Source organism: Cervus canadensis, chromosome 22 (assembly GCF_019320065.1).
Source record: "Cervus canadensis isolate Bull #8, Minnesota chromosome 22, ASM1932006v1, whole genome shotgun sequence".
NCBI lineage: Eukaryota > Metazoa > Chordata > Mammalia > Artiodactyla > Cervidae > Cervus > Cervus canadensis.
This window is the reverse complement of record NC_057407.1, coordinates 11535535-11548088: the sequence shown is the minus strand read 5'-3', so window position 1 is coordinate 11548088 and position 12554 is coordinate 11535535. Positions and strand designations below refer to the sequence as shown.

The window sequence follows — 12554 nt, the reverse complement described above, 5'->3', positions numbered from 1 at the left end:
AGTGGTCTTTACCCAGCCCCTCTCTGCTTGATAAACTCCAGGATGTCAGGGCCAAGGGTGGCAAATGGTTAGCATCTCACATGCTAGCTCTGAGGAATTGGCACAGGTTGTCTGAGGCGCTGAGGTTTTCTGAGGAAGAGGATTCTGAGCCCTAGTCCAGACTGAGCAGAGATTTGTGATTGATTAGCAATGTCTGACACAGGCAGGGAAGTTGGGAGTACAGATCTGCCATGTCGCCAACTCAGAGAGTCCCACTCATGTTTGTTCAATGGAAATGGTGCCTCTCCCCAAGGCTGGGTATAATGGAAGCCTGGGGCAGGGGTGGCCCCACACAGCAGCACATTTGCCAGGAACTCACTCACCCCAGTCTATTTGCTCCGGGCATGATCTTCCATCCTCATGACTGAGGGGAGCCCACCCACCCCAAGGTCTTGATCCTGGCTCCTGTTGTTTCATAAACTGCGCCCCCCCCCATCCCACCCCCTGTAAATGGAGGGCGAGAAAAGACAGAAGAGGCAGACTACCTCAGTTCAGTAGGTGGCAGGTTTAGTAAGCAAGGGAACTTATTTACAAGGCTTGTCTTGGGCAGCCACAGACAAGTAGATCTCTGTTCTGCACTTGCTTGCCAGCATTTTGAAAGTTTATATAGAAGCCTTAATGGGGTTCAGCCACATATACCATCCAGATAGTCTCAATAACACATTACTCTCAAGGCTACATTCTTGAAAATGCCTCTCACTGTGGGAATGGTGGGTAGATCATACACTTCAAGGACAATGGAGGCAGCGTTCAGTTCAGTTCAGTCACTCAGTTGTGTCCAACTCTTTGCGACCCCATGGACTGCAGCACGTCAGGCTTCCCTGTCCATCACCAACTCCCGGAGCTTGCTCAAATGCATGTCCATCGAGTCACTGATGCCATCCAACCATCTCATCCTCTGTCGTCCCCTTCTCCTCCTGTCTTCAATATTTCCCAGCATCAGGGTCGTTTCCAATGAGTCAGTTTTTCGCATCAGGTGGCCAAAGTACTGGAGTGTCAGCTTCAGTATCAGTCTTTCCAATGAATATTCAGGACTGATTTCCTTGAGGATTATTGAGTAGTTTAATCTCCTCGCAGTCCAAGGGACTCTCAAGAGTCTTCTCCAACACCACAGTTCAAAAGCATCAATTCTTTGGCACTCAGCTTCACATCCATACATGACTACTGGAAAAACCATAGCTTTGACTAGACAGATCTTTGTTGGCAAAGTAATGTCTCTGCTTTTTAATATGCTATCTGGGTTGACCACAGCTTTTCTTCCAAGGAAAGGGAGAGGGTGACGGGGATCCAATTGCCCAGGTCTATCTTGTGTGTGAGCAGCAGTATGTCTTTTCAACGACCCCTTCCAATAGCTCCCTGCTCACTTTAGGGGCTGTAACTTCACATTTGGCCTCCAAATTAGAATCTGAACCCCAAACTGAAAATAGAGTGCATGGCCCCTGTCCTCGTTCCTACCTCAAACTCTGTCCCTCACTCTCTGACCCTGAATGGAGGCTTAGACTCATTCTCTTCCAGACCTTACTGATGTGGGAGGCTCCACAGGCTTGGGGTTGGGGGTGGGGAAAGAAGGCATTCCACTTCTAGCTGAACCTTCTGATGAGTGTCAGCCCCTAGGTGATTACAGACCCAGAGCTGAGAAGGCAGAAGTTGGGTCTCCCTCATCCTCTCCCCCAGTTTCTGCAAGAACTGGTCCTCTGACAGTCCCTTCGTGTGACAAGCTGCTACCTGGGGTTAGACTGGGGCCTAAGTATTGATAAAGGGCCAATTAAGAGGTCAAGCTTAGGCTGTCCTTCTGCCCATCTAGGCACGCTGTTTCAAGGTTTCCTGCAGAGAGAGGTGGTCTGAGGTCTTGGGTTATTCCCCATCCAAGCTGCAAGCTCAGAAGCCCTACCTCCATCCTGGCTCCATCTCCTCTGCCCTGGCAAGTGGGTCCCTCAGCTCACATTTCCCAGAGGTCTCCTGCTCCAGCTCTCTGTCTTGCACTGGGGTTTGAGCTGTGCCTTTCCTAATTTTTGTCCCTCTGTGTCCTGCCCCTGTGTCTCACTCAGGTTCTGGTCTCTCTCTCTCTTGCTCTGAAGGATTTCTGTCCCCTCTCCCCTCATTTCCCTTTCTCTCTTGTGTTCAGTGACTCAGAGTTAAGAGCAAGGACTTTGGAATCAAACCGAGCTAAGTCACACCGACATGGCTTCCCCACTCTCCGCTGTGTGGCCATGGATATGTCATTTTTCCTATCTGAGCCCCAGTTCCCTGAGCTGTGAAGTGGGGCTAATAATCCTCATCTTTGAGTGTGAATGTCAGGTAGCATAAAAATTTAGCCTTAGCAAAAGAATAAGGAAAGAAAGTTACAATTACACACCTTAAAAACTGGCAGTCAGAGTGGGAGGGGAATCATGTTTAGCCCAATTAAGAACACCAAAGGTTCCCTACCATCAAAATCAATTGCAAATGTTTGGGGCTTCCCTGGTAGCTCAGTGGTAAAGAATCCGCTTGCCAGTGCAGAAGACATGGGTTCGATCTGTGGTCCGGGAAGATTCCACATGCTATGGAACAACTAGGCTCGTGCACCACACCTACTGTAACGGTGCTCTAGACCCCGTGAGTTGCAACTACAGAGCCCTTACAGCACAACTACTGAAGCCCAAGTGCGCTAGAGCCTGTGCTCCGAAATGAGAAGCCACCGCAACTAACGAAAAACCCACACAGCAATGAAGACCCAGCACAGCCATAAATATATAAAATTACAAAATTTTTTAAAAAGAAGGGAAAAGGTATATACACGAAACTACTACCAATAATTACATTAGGAGTGCGAATGTGCATGCTGAGTCACTTCAGTCCTTGTCTGGCTCTTTGCAACCCCATGGACTGTAGCCCTCCAGGCTCTGCTGTTCATGGGATTCTGGAGGCAAGAATACTGGGGTGGGTTGCCATGCCCTCCTCCAGGGGACCTTCCTGACCCAGGGATCAAACCCACGTCTCATGTCTTCTGTGAGAAGAGTTGAATTGCTGACCTGCTTTCCTCCTTCAGGCTCTGTGGCTAGGAGTATATTCAAGGGGCTGATCCCACTGACATTCATTGACTCCTCCTTATTTCTTTCCGCCCCTCCCGGAAGGGATCTACTGAGAACCTTTAGGAGGAAACTGTGGTAGAGGTGGCAGAGAATGGTGGGGATAGGGTAGGAGAATGGGGAGAGACCCCAGAATGCTGGTACTTCTGTGGGTCACCCACAGTGGTCCTGAGGGGTGCTTGTGTTTTGTTTCCTGTGCTATGTCCCTTACTCCAGCCCCAGGAGATGTACCCTCATCATGATCAAGCCAGCACACCTGCAAAAACTCCCCTTGGATGATGTTACCCCTCTGCTCCTCAGCCCCTGAGGAGGCTCCTCCCTGCCCACTGGCTTGAGCCTGAGCAGGTCCTGGTGGCATTCAAAACCCCAACACCCTCCTTGCTTCTAGGGTCACCACATCCACCAACACCCCAGTCCCTGGCCTCTTCCCTAATCAGTTGTAAGGTCTCTGCACCTCAGTTTCCTCATCTGTGAAGTGGGGTGAATGTCATCAGGGACAGTGGTGACTAGGGGCTAGACTATGGAGGCAGACTAATGGGGGCATTAAACTGATGTGGGTCTCCCAGGGGCCTGGCCAACACCTTTATCTTCAAACAGATGCTTCCTGTACCCTCACTGTCCCATGCGTTGTACTCCACTGTTTCCCCGTTCTCCAATTTACTCTTGTTCTTTCCACTCTCCCATTTGTTAACTTCACACCGACGCTCCCTTTCAGCCTTCAATGGCCTCCTCCTCTTCTCTTCAACTGCTCTCCCCCAGCCCCACACCGACATCCTCCACACCCCCTCTTCATACTGCCATGCACTTCTCAGTGACCCCTGGGGCTGTGACCCTGAGGGGACCAGGGCCTCACTAGAGCCAAGTGGGTCTTCAGAGGCCAGCAACAGACAGTGGGGCCCTGCTTGTGCAGTGTCTGACCGACCCCCCATCTCCTCACTGCGACCTTGAGGTCCTCAGGGAAAAAAGAAGATGATAGAAGAGTGCTTGAGGCCACTTGAGCCTGAGATGTGGGTCCTGGCTGGTCCTAGGGGTCTGAGGGGCTTTCTGGCCTGTGCGGTTCTTGCTTTCCCAGGGACCTGATAACCAGGAGACTTACGGATGGGTGAGACATAGGAAGCTTAGCCACAGCAAGGCAGTTTACTTCCCCCAACTCTGATATGCTCATCAGAGATGATCATTGTTAATTTTTGTGGATATCTTCCTAATTTCTACCACCTTTTAAAATAATACCTTTACAAGATACGTGTATAAATCTATGCTATTATTTCATTCATTTTGATTTGATGAACTTGCTAATCTTGCTAAATCTTGTATACTCTTCTGTATCAGTACATAGAGAGCACACTCGTTGCTTCTAACTGTTATTTGATATACCATTGTTTAAACGAATTGAAATCAGGACTGCCCTGGTGGTCCACTGGCTTAGACTTCACACTCCCAAAGCAAGGGGCCCGGTTCCACCCCTGGTCAGGGAACCAGATCCCACGCGCCACAGTTAAAAGATCCTGAATGCTGCAATGAAGATCAAAGATCCTAAATGCGACAGCTACCATGCGGCGCAGCCAAACAAACAAAAATAACCATTAAAATAAATGAATTGAATTCTATCATACTCAGTGAAGTAAGTCAAAAAGAGAAAGACAAATACCATATGATACTTACATGCAGAATCTAAAATATGACACAAGTGAACTTATCTATGGAACAGAAACAGACTCACATAGATAAAAACTTGTGGTTACCAGAGAGGAGGAAGAGTGGGGAGATGGATTGGGAGCTTGGGATTAGCAGATACAAACTATTATGTATAGCATGGATAAACAAGGTCCTACTGTGTAGCACAGGGAACTATATATTATATCCTATGATGATCCATAATGGAAAAGAATATTTAAAAGAATGTATATATATTATATATAACTGAACCACTTTGCTGTGTAGCAGAAATTAACACAGCATTATAAATCAATTACATCAATAAAATAAAATTTAAAAATAAATGAACTGAAACCCTCTTAACGAATACCAGGCAGGCTTTAATGAGCAACGTTATATACCTTTGCGTCAGTGGGTCAGTATTTGAGGTGTTCTTCTTTGTAACCAGAACTGTGTTCATTTAGGTAGGAAAGAAAGGACAGGTTCTTAAGTTTTCCTTAGAAGGGGCTCAGCCGTTGGGAGTCATTCTGGTGCCTGAGTCATAGGTGCCCTTATGACATCATGCTCTCCCCTTTCCTCCATCTCTTCCGGCCAGAGCACTGGCTGGACAGCAGACCTGAAAGCGATGGGAACATCTAGCCCTTAACCATGGGTAATTTAGTAGAGTTAAGACCTAATGGGGTTTGACTATCCAACCCAAACAATGGGCATTTAATGTCTTATGAGGTAGATCTACCCAAGCTTTCTGGAGCTGGGTACATCTCCCATAGTTCCCTCAGGATGGGATCCCTTCTCATGTCTGAGATCCTAGGAAAGTCCAGGAAGCCTCGTGTGTGGGTGACTTGGCATCTACTGGTGGGGAGAGCACCCTTACTTTCACGTTTTTCTCTCTAAACTCTGATCAGGACAGCAAACCTTCCACATTATAATCACAGGTTATGAAGAAGTCTCATCGATAGAACACAGCTTGAAGGAGCAAAGGAGAGGAGAGCAAGGGATTCCACTTCCAACACCCTACCCAGACCCCTGCCACTGCCCTCCCACCCCTCCCTGGGTAGATGGATCTGGGATATTGTGTTGGGGAGAGCCTTGACTTGTGTTATCTCTGGCCCTTGTGGCCCAGTGGAGTGACTCAAAGGTCTGTGGCCATGTAATTTATTTTCCAAAGACAGATGCTTCAGGGAGTGAAAGGGGCACTTAGCAACATCACACCAGGGCAACAGGCATAGACCCAGGATATGCTAGGCAAACTGGGACGAATGGCCACCACACAGAGTAGGAAATGGAGAGGCGTTGACTCCTCCTTGGCTGTCTTTTCCCCCTATTTCTTCCTTAGGGTGAGAGTATAGCCAAGGTGTGCACTAAGGAGGAGGGCAAAGTGTGTGAATCCAGGCCTCACAGGGTTGAGAGACTCAAAGTGAGGATTGTGTTGGGGCAATGCAAAGGCCGAGGTGCAGGAAGACTGGGGTGTGTGTGTGCATGCACATATGCACATGTATCTTTGTAATGATGCATGTGTTAACTGGTGTTAAGAGCTTAAAGTGTGTGAAGTGCAGGGATCTTTTAACATTTTGGTGAGGCAGAGGGAGGCAGCAGGCAGGTTTAACCTGACGTCAGAGGTGAGTGGCAGGGAGAGCAAAAATGCCAGTCTTCCAGCAGATGAGAGGTGACTGAAGGGAAGAGTCATGGCTCTCAAGTAGGTGGTCAGCTCCAGGTGAAATGCCTATCTCTTTCACTTTTAGATCAGGGTGTTCCTGCTGTAGATGATCAACCAGGTTCATGCAAAACTAGGCGAGGTTGCAAGTGCAGGTGTACCTCCATTTTACAGATAAGAGACCCTGAGGCCCAGAGGACAAGATGAGGTACCCATGTCCATTAACCGGAGAGTGGCAGAAGCAGGACACCTAGTTGATCTCGAGGTGCAGCTGCTGCTCACAACAGATCTCCTGAACGTCAGAGAAATAGGCCTCTTCCTGCCACAACTTAGGGCCAAAACGTATGAGTTTCTTAAGTGTCCCCTGTTTTCTCTTTTAAGGCCCCAAAGTAAGAATTGTGATAACTGAAGAAAACAAGGCGATTGTTTCCATTCAGGCCTGGTGGCGGGGCACTCTGGTGCGCCGGACGCTGCTGCACGCGGCTCTCAGAGCATGGATCATTCAGTGCTGGTGGAAACAGAAACTGGTGCTGCTGATGGAGAGCAGGCGACGGGTGGCCCTAGACGCCTTCGCAAGGCAAGAATGGGCAGTGGTCAAGCTACAATCCTGGGTCCGCATGTGGTGCATACGCCTTCGTTATTTACGCTTGCTCCATGCTGTCCGCATCATCCAGGTCTATTGGCGCTGGCACAGTTGTCATACCCGTGGTTTCATTCAGGGCCATTACGACCTCAAAGAAAACCAACTGAATCTTCAACTTGAAATCTCTTTGGGTTCACAAGCTTGTAGAGTACAACAATGCATACCACTTCCAATAAAGGAATGACCAGGTCTGCTATATCTGTGTCCCCAGCTCTTTTGTCAGACATACCTCAAGAAGGTCATTAGGCTAAGGATGGCAAATACTTGACATCTCATAAATCAGCTCTGAGGAAGAGTGACAGGGGTTGCCTGGGGCTCGGTGTAGAGGATTTTAAGAGTCTGGTGCTGGATGAGTGGGGTCTGTGTTGATTAGCAATGTCTGCTGCCATGGCTAGGAGAGTTGAGGTTGCAGGGCTGCCAAGTCAGCCAGCTCCAGGGAGGCTCCTTCAGTGTGTGGTCTATGTAAATGGTGCCTCAACGTAATCGTGCAACATGGAGGCCTGTGTCATCTTTTGCTCTTTTCCCCAAAGTCTTTAAAAACTACTATTTAAAAATGGTGGTAAATATATACAACATAAAGTTTCCCATTTTAACCATTTTTGAGTAAAGAGCTCAGTAACATTAAGCATATTCACACTGTTGTACAACTATCACAACTGTCTCCAGAACTTTATCTGCAAAGTTGAAACTCTGTACCCACAACTTCTGGCAACCACCATTCTACTTTTTTGTCTCTATGAATTCGATTACTCTAAATGCCTTGTATGAGTGGAATCATACAATATTTGTCCTTTTGTGATTTTCTCACTTAGCATAAGGTCTTAAAGTTTCAGTTGTTTAGAGTGTTTTTATATTAATGCTACCCTCTTGCCTTTCTCAGGGACTGTTTCTGTTGATTTACTTTTTCCCTTTGAATGGGCCATAATTTTCCCTTTCTTTGTATGCCTTGTAGTTTGTTTGTTTTTTTTTTTTGTTGTTGTTGTTCTTGTTGCAGATTGGACAGTTGAGGGAACTTCCTTGATGGCCTGGTGGCTAAGACTACATGCTCCCAAAGCAGGGAGCCTGGACTCAATCCCTGGTTAGGAAACTAGATCCCACATGCCACAACTAAGAGTTTGCATGCCACAGCTAAGACCCAGTGCACCAAATAAATACATGAAATTAATGTTAAAAAAAAGGTTGGACATTTAAATCTCACAATGTGGTTCTTCTAGAGGTCAGATTTTCACTCTTTCCCTGATTTTGCTGTTCTTGTTGGTTTGTTGTAGGGAGTCTCTGTGATGAGGATCAAAATAAGGTGTAAACTTAAGGTCATCTTTGGATTTTTCTGGGCCTGCACATTTCCCTGGGCATACATGGTAACTTTTAAAATTCTCCCTTATATGTGGTTGCTTTTAAGTGTCCTAGTCCTTAAGTGTCTGGCTTCCAAAAAGGGAAAAAAGGAAAGGAGGAGGAGGAAGAAAAGGTTCTCTTTAAATCCCCTGGAAGTCACTTCAGGTGGAGAGTAAGCGTGTTGCAACACTTGTCTGTGGGACTTGAAACAGTGGCCCCTGCCTCTGTTTCTGTACCTCTGTGATAACAAGCAGCCATCAGCAATCTGAGCACAGATCCCCAATATTGAAGCACAGACTCTTTATTGCTCACCTTGGATTCTGTAAGCTTTGTATACATTTCTCTAGAACTCATTTACGGCTGCCTGCTATAGTCTTGGGGGTCAGGGGGTCAGGGATGGATAGCCTGTACCATGATAAGAGCTGAAATTAACCAAAATTAGCCACAATTTACTGTCCAAGTTTCTGGAATTATGCCTTCAACTAGACCCTAAAGACTCTACCAGTAAACTGAACTAATAAACAAATTCAGTAAAGTTGCAGGATACAAAAATCAATGTACAAAAATCGGTTGCATTTCTATATACTAAAAATAACCTATCTGTAAAAGAAATTAAGTCTCATTTACAACTGTATCAAAGGCAATAAAATATCTAGGAATACATTTAACCAAGGAGGTAAAAGATCTATATATTGAAAACTAATGGAATAGAAGAAGATATAAATAAAAGATAGTCCATGTTCAGGGCTCAGAAGAGTTAATATTGTTAAAATATCCTTACCACACAAAGCAATCAATAGACTCAGATCAGTCCCTATCATAATTACAATGGCATTTTTCACATAAATAGAAAAAAATGATCCTACAATTTGCATATAACCATAAAAGACCTTGAACCAGTCAAAGTATTGTTGAGAAAAAAGAACAAATTTGGAGGCATCACACTTCCTGATTACAAATTATATTACAAAGCCATAATAATCAGAGCAGCATCGTATTGGGGAAAAAAAAAACAGACACATAAACCAATGGGACAGAATTGAGAGTCCAGTAATGAACACATACGTATATGTATGGTAAAGTAATATTTGACAAGGGTGCCAAGAAAATATTATTGATAAAGAATTGTCTTTTTCAGTAAATGGTGGGAAAACTGGATATCCACATGCAAAAGAATGAAATCGAACCACTCTTATACATCACATGCAAGCAACTCAAAGTGGATCAAAGACTTAGGTGTAAGACCTAAAACCACAAAACCCCTTTAGAAGAAAAGAAGGGAAAAGTTGCTTGACATTGGTCTTGGCAATTTTTTTTTTTTTGTGACATCAAAAGCACAGGCAACAAAAGCAAAAATAAACCCAAGTGAGACACAGCAAATTAAAAAGCTTCTGCACAGCAAAGGAAACAATCAGTAATATGAAAAAGCACCTTACAGAAAAAGAGAAAATATTTGTAAAATTTGTGTCTGATAAGGGGTTAATGGCTAAAATATACAAGGAACTCAAATAACCCAATAGTGAAGAAAAGCAAAAACAAACAACAGAAGTAAACCTGATTTAAAAATGGCCAGTGACCTGATTAGACATCTTTCCAAAGAAGACATACAAATGGCTAGCAGATGAAAAAGTACTCAACACCACTAATAATGGAAATGCAAATCAAAACCACGTGAACTATAACCTCATACTTGTTAGAATGGCTATTATCAAAAACGTAAATGGTAAGTGTTGATGAGGGTGTGGAGATGAGGGAATCCTTGTACATTGCTAGTGGCACATAGAAGTAAAAATCCACAACAAAATGTTAGCGGATCAAACCCAAAAATGTACGAAAGAAATTATGCACCAGGACCAAGTAGAAATTTATATCAGGTAAGCAAAGCTTCTTCGCTTTTATTTATTATTTTTAGAGAGTGATGGAGGCTTCTTAAATAATTAGTTGATTAATTAGGCTGCACTGGGTCTTAGCTGTGGCATGTGGGATCTTTCAGTGCAGCACGTGGGTTCTTTATTGTGGCACAAGGGCTTCTCTCTAGTTGTGGCATGTTGGCTTTTCTCTATAGCTGCGGTGCGGGCTCCAGAGTGCATGGGCTCCGTGGTTGTGGTACAGGCTTAGCGGCTGCAGTGTGGCAGGCTTAGATGTCCCCTAGCATGTAGGATCTTGATTCCCTGACCAGGGATCAAATCCGTGTCCCCTGCACTGGAAGGCAGATTCTTAACCATTGGACCACCAGGGAAGTCCCAAGGCTACTTTAAACATTCAAAAATTAATTGATCCACCATATCAACAGGCCAAAGAAGAGAAATCATATGACTATTTAATATTGTCAGAAAAACCATTTGACAAAATCCAACACCTATTCATGATAAAAAGGAAATTCTTAGTGAGTTAGGAATACAGGGAACTACCTTAACTTGATAAAAAGGAAATCTATATCTAACATCATACTTCTACTGTTTCTTGGTATGGTGAGTGATTTTCTACTGTATGATGGGCATTTTGGATATTATATTAAGAGGCTCTTGATGCTATTAAAATCTTCTGTTCTAGAAGGCAGCACTCGGTTTAGGTTTAGCATGTAGATGCTGGCCTACTTTTGTGGACCCTATTTCTAATGAGAACTTTCTTTTCTGGGTTCCTTCAATGCAGTTCTGATCTGCTTTATTCTTTTGGTTCCACTGGATCCCTTCTGATGCCACCTCCAAGGTGGAAGGCATTTTCCTAGGTTCCTTCTTGTCACCAGATGGAGGGTTTAGGATGTTGGACTTCTGAAGTAGAGAGCAATAACCCTGGCTTGTTCTCTGACCAGCTGACGCCAAACGGGTTTCCTACTCTGTCTCTGTTGGGGCTACTGGATGAGAGAAGGGCCTATTGGACTGCACTTTGCTGTTGGGTAGAGGGCCAGAAGGCTCCTGTTCTGGATCTTCTGTGGCTGGACGGACAGCCAGGGGCTGCTGGGTCCGGTGCTGCTGGGTCTGCCACTGAGTGGAAAGTGAGGAGATTCTAGGCCTTTTGGAGCAGGGGTACAGGGGGACCCCACTCCCCCTTCCCATCTAGTTTGTGGTGGGAGATGCGTCAGCCTACTCAGGTTCTGCTGTTACTGTTGTGGGCAGATCAAGCCTGCTTCTGTTAGCAGATGAGAAATGCAGTGGGTTGTGCTGTTACAGCTGCTGAGGACAGACTGCATCATTACTGCTAGCAGATATGGGGTGTGGTGGGGGTGGATAAGCCTGGGTTCCACTGTTGCTGTGAGCAGATTATGCCTACTGCTACCAGTGAGTGTAGGGCATGGGATGGGTTGGCTTATATGGGTAATGGAGTCACTTCTGTAAGCAATTCAATCTGCTGTTGCCACTAGATATGGATCTCCCAGCTGAGTCTCTGCTGGGCGTCTCTTATTTTGACCAGAGGGAGCATGCTTTTCACTTTGTTTTGTTTTGCTTTCCCTATGCCTGTTGTTGATACTAGGTTGCAGACATATCTGATGTCCAGTCTGAGATGCATGGCAGAAAAAACAAAACCCAGGGAATTTATCAAGGTGCACTTTCAAAAATCTTGAGATTTCTAGATAACCTGCCATCTCTCCACATTTCAGAGTCCTTTTATGACTGTCTGTTGAATTATTTCCAAAGTATTTAGTTTGTATTCAGAGGAGAGGAAAAGGGAAAAAATGAGTTACACCATCTTGTAGAAATGGAAGCTCTCACTCCTAGGTTTTTAGCCAAATAGAGTGCAAAACTTAAGTTTACACACACACAAAACCAAATATGTATAGCAGATTAATTTGCAACCACTCAAACTGGAAAAAACCCCAAATCCTTCAACTGGTAAAAACTTCTGATAACATTCTTAAAATGGAATGCCACTCAGAAATTAAAAGAAATGAGTACACACAATACCAGAGAGAAGTCTCAGACACATTATGCTAAATGAAAGGAAGTGAAGAGAAGTCGCTCAGTCATATCCGACTCTTTGCGACCCCATGGACTGTAGCCCACCAGGTTCCTCTGTCCATGGGATTCTCCAGGCAAGAATACCGGAGTGGGTTGCCATTTCCTTCTCCAGGGAATCTTCCCGACCCAGGGATCGAACCCAGGTCTCCCACATTGCAGGCAGGCGCTTTAACCTCTGAGCCACCAGGGAAGCCCAAATGAAAGGA

At 45.2% G+C, this 12554-nt stretch overlaps 1 protein-coding gene across 1 annotated transcript; it reads left to right on the top strand.

The window, feature by feature from the left end:
- Window positions 1–5354: 5354 nt before the first annotated feature.
- LOC122424845 (IQ domain-containing protein F5) lies at window positions 5355–7256 on the top strand. The gene is made up of 2 exons (XM_043443076.1): window positions 5355–5415; window positions 6799–7256. Exons 1-2 carry the CDS (start codon window positions 5412–5414, stop codon window positions 7242–7244), a joined length of 450 nt encoding a protein of 149 aa, XP_043299011.1. The 5' UTR covers window positions 5355–5411; the 3' UTR covers window positions 7245–7256.
- Window positions 7257–12554: the final 5298 nt, after the last annotated feature.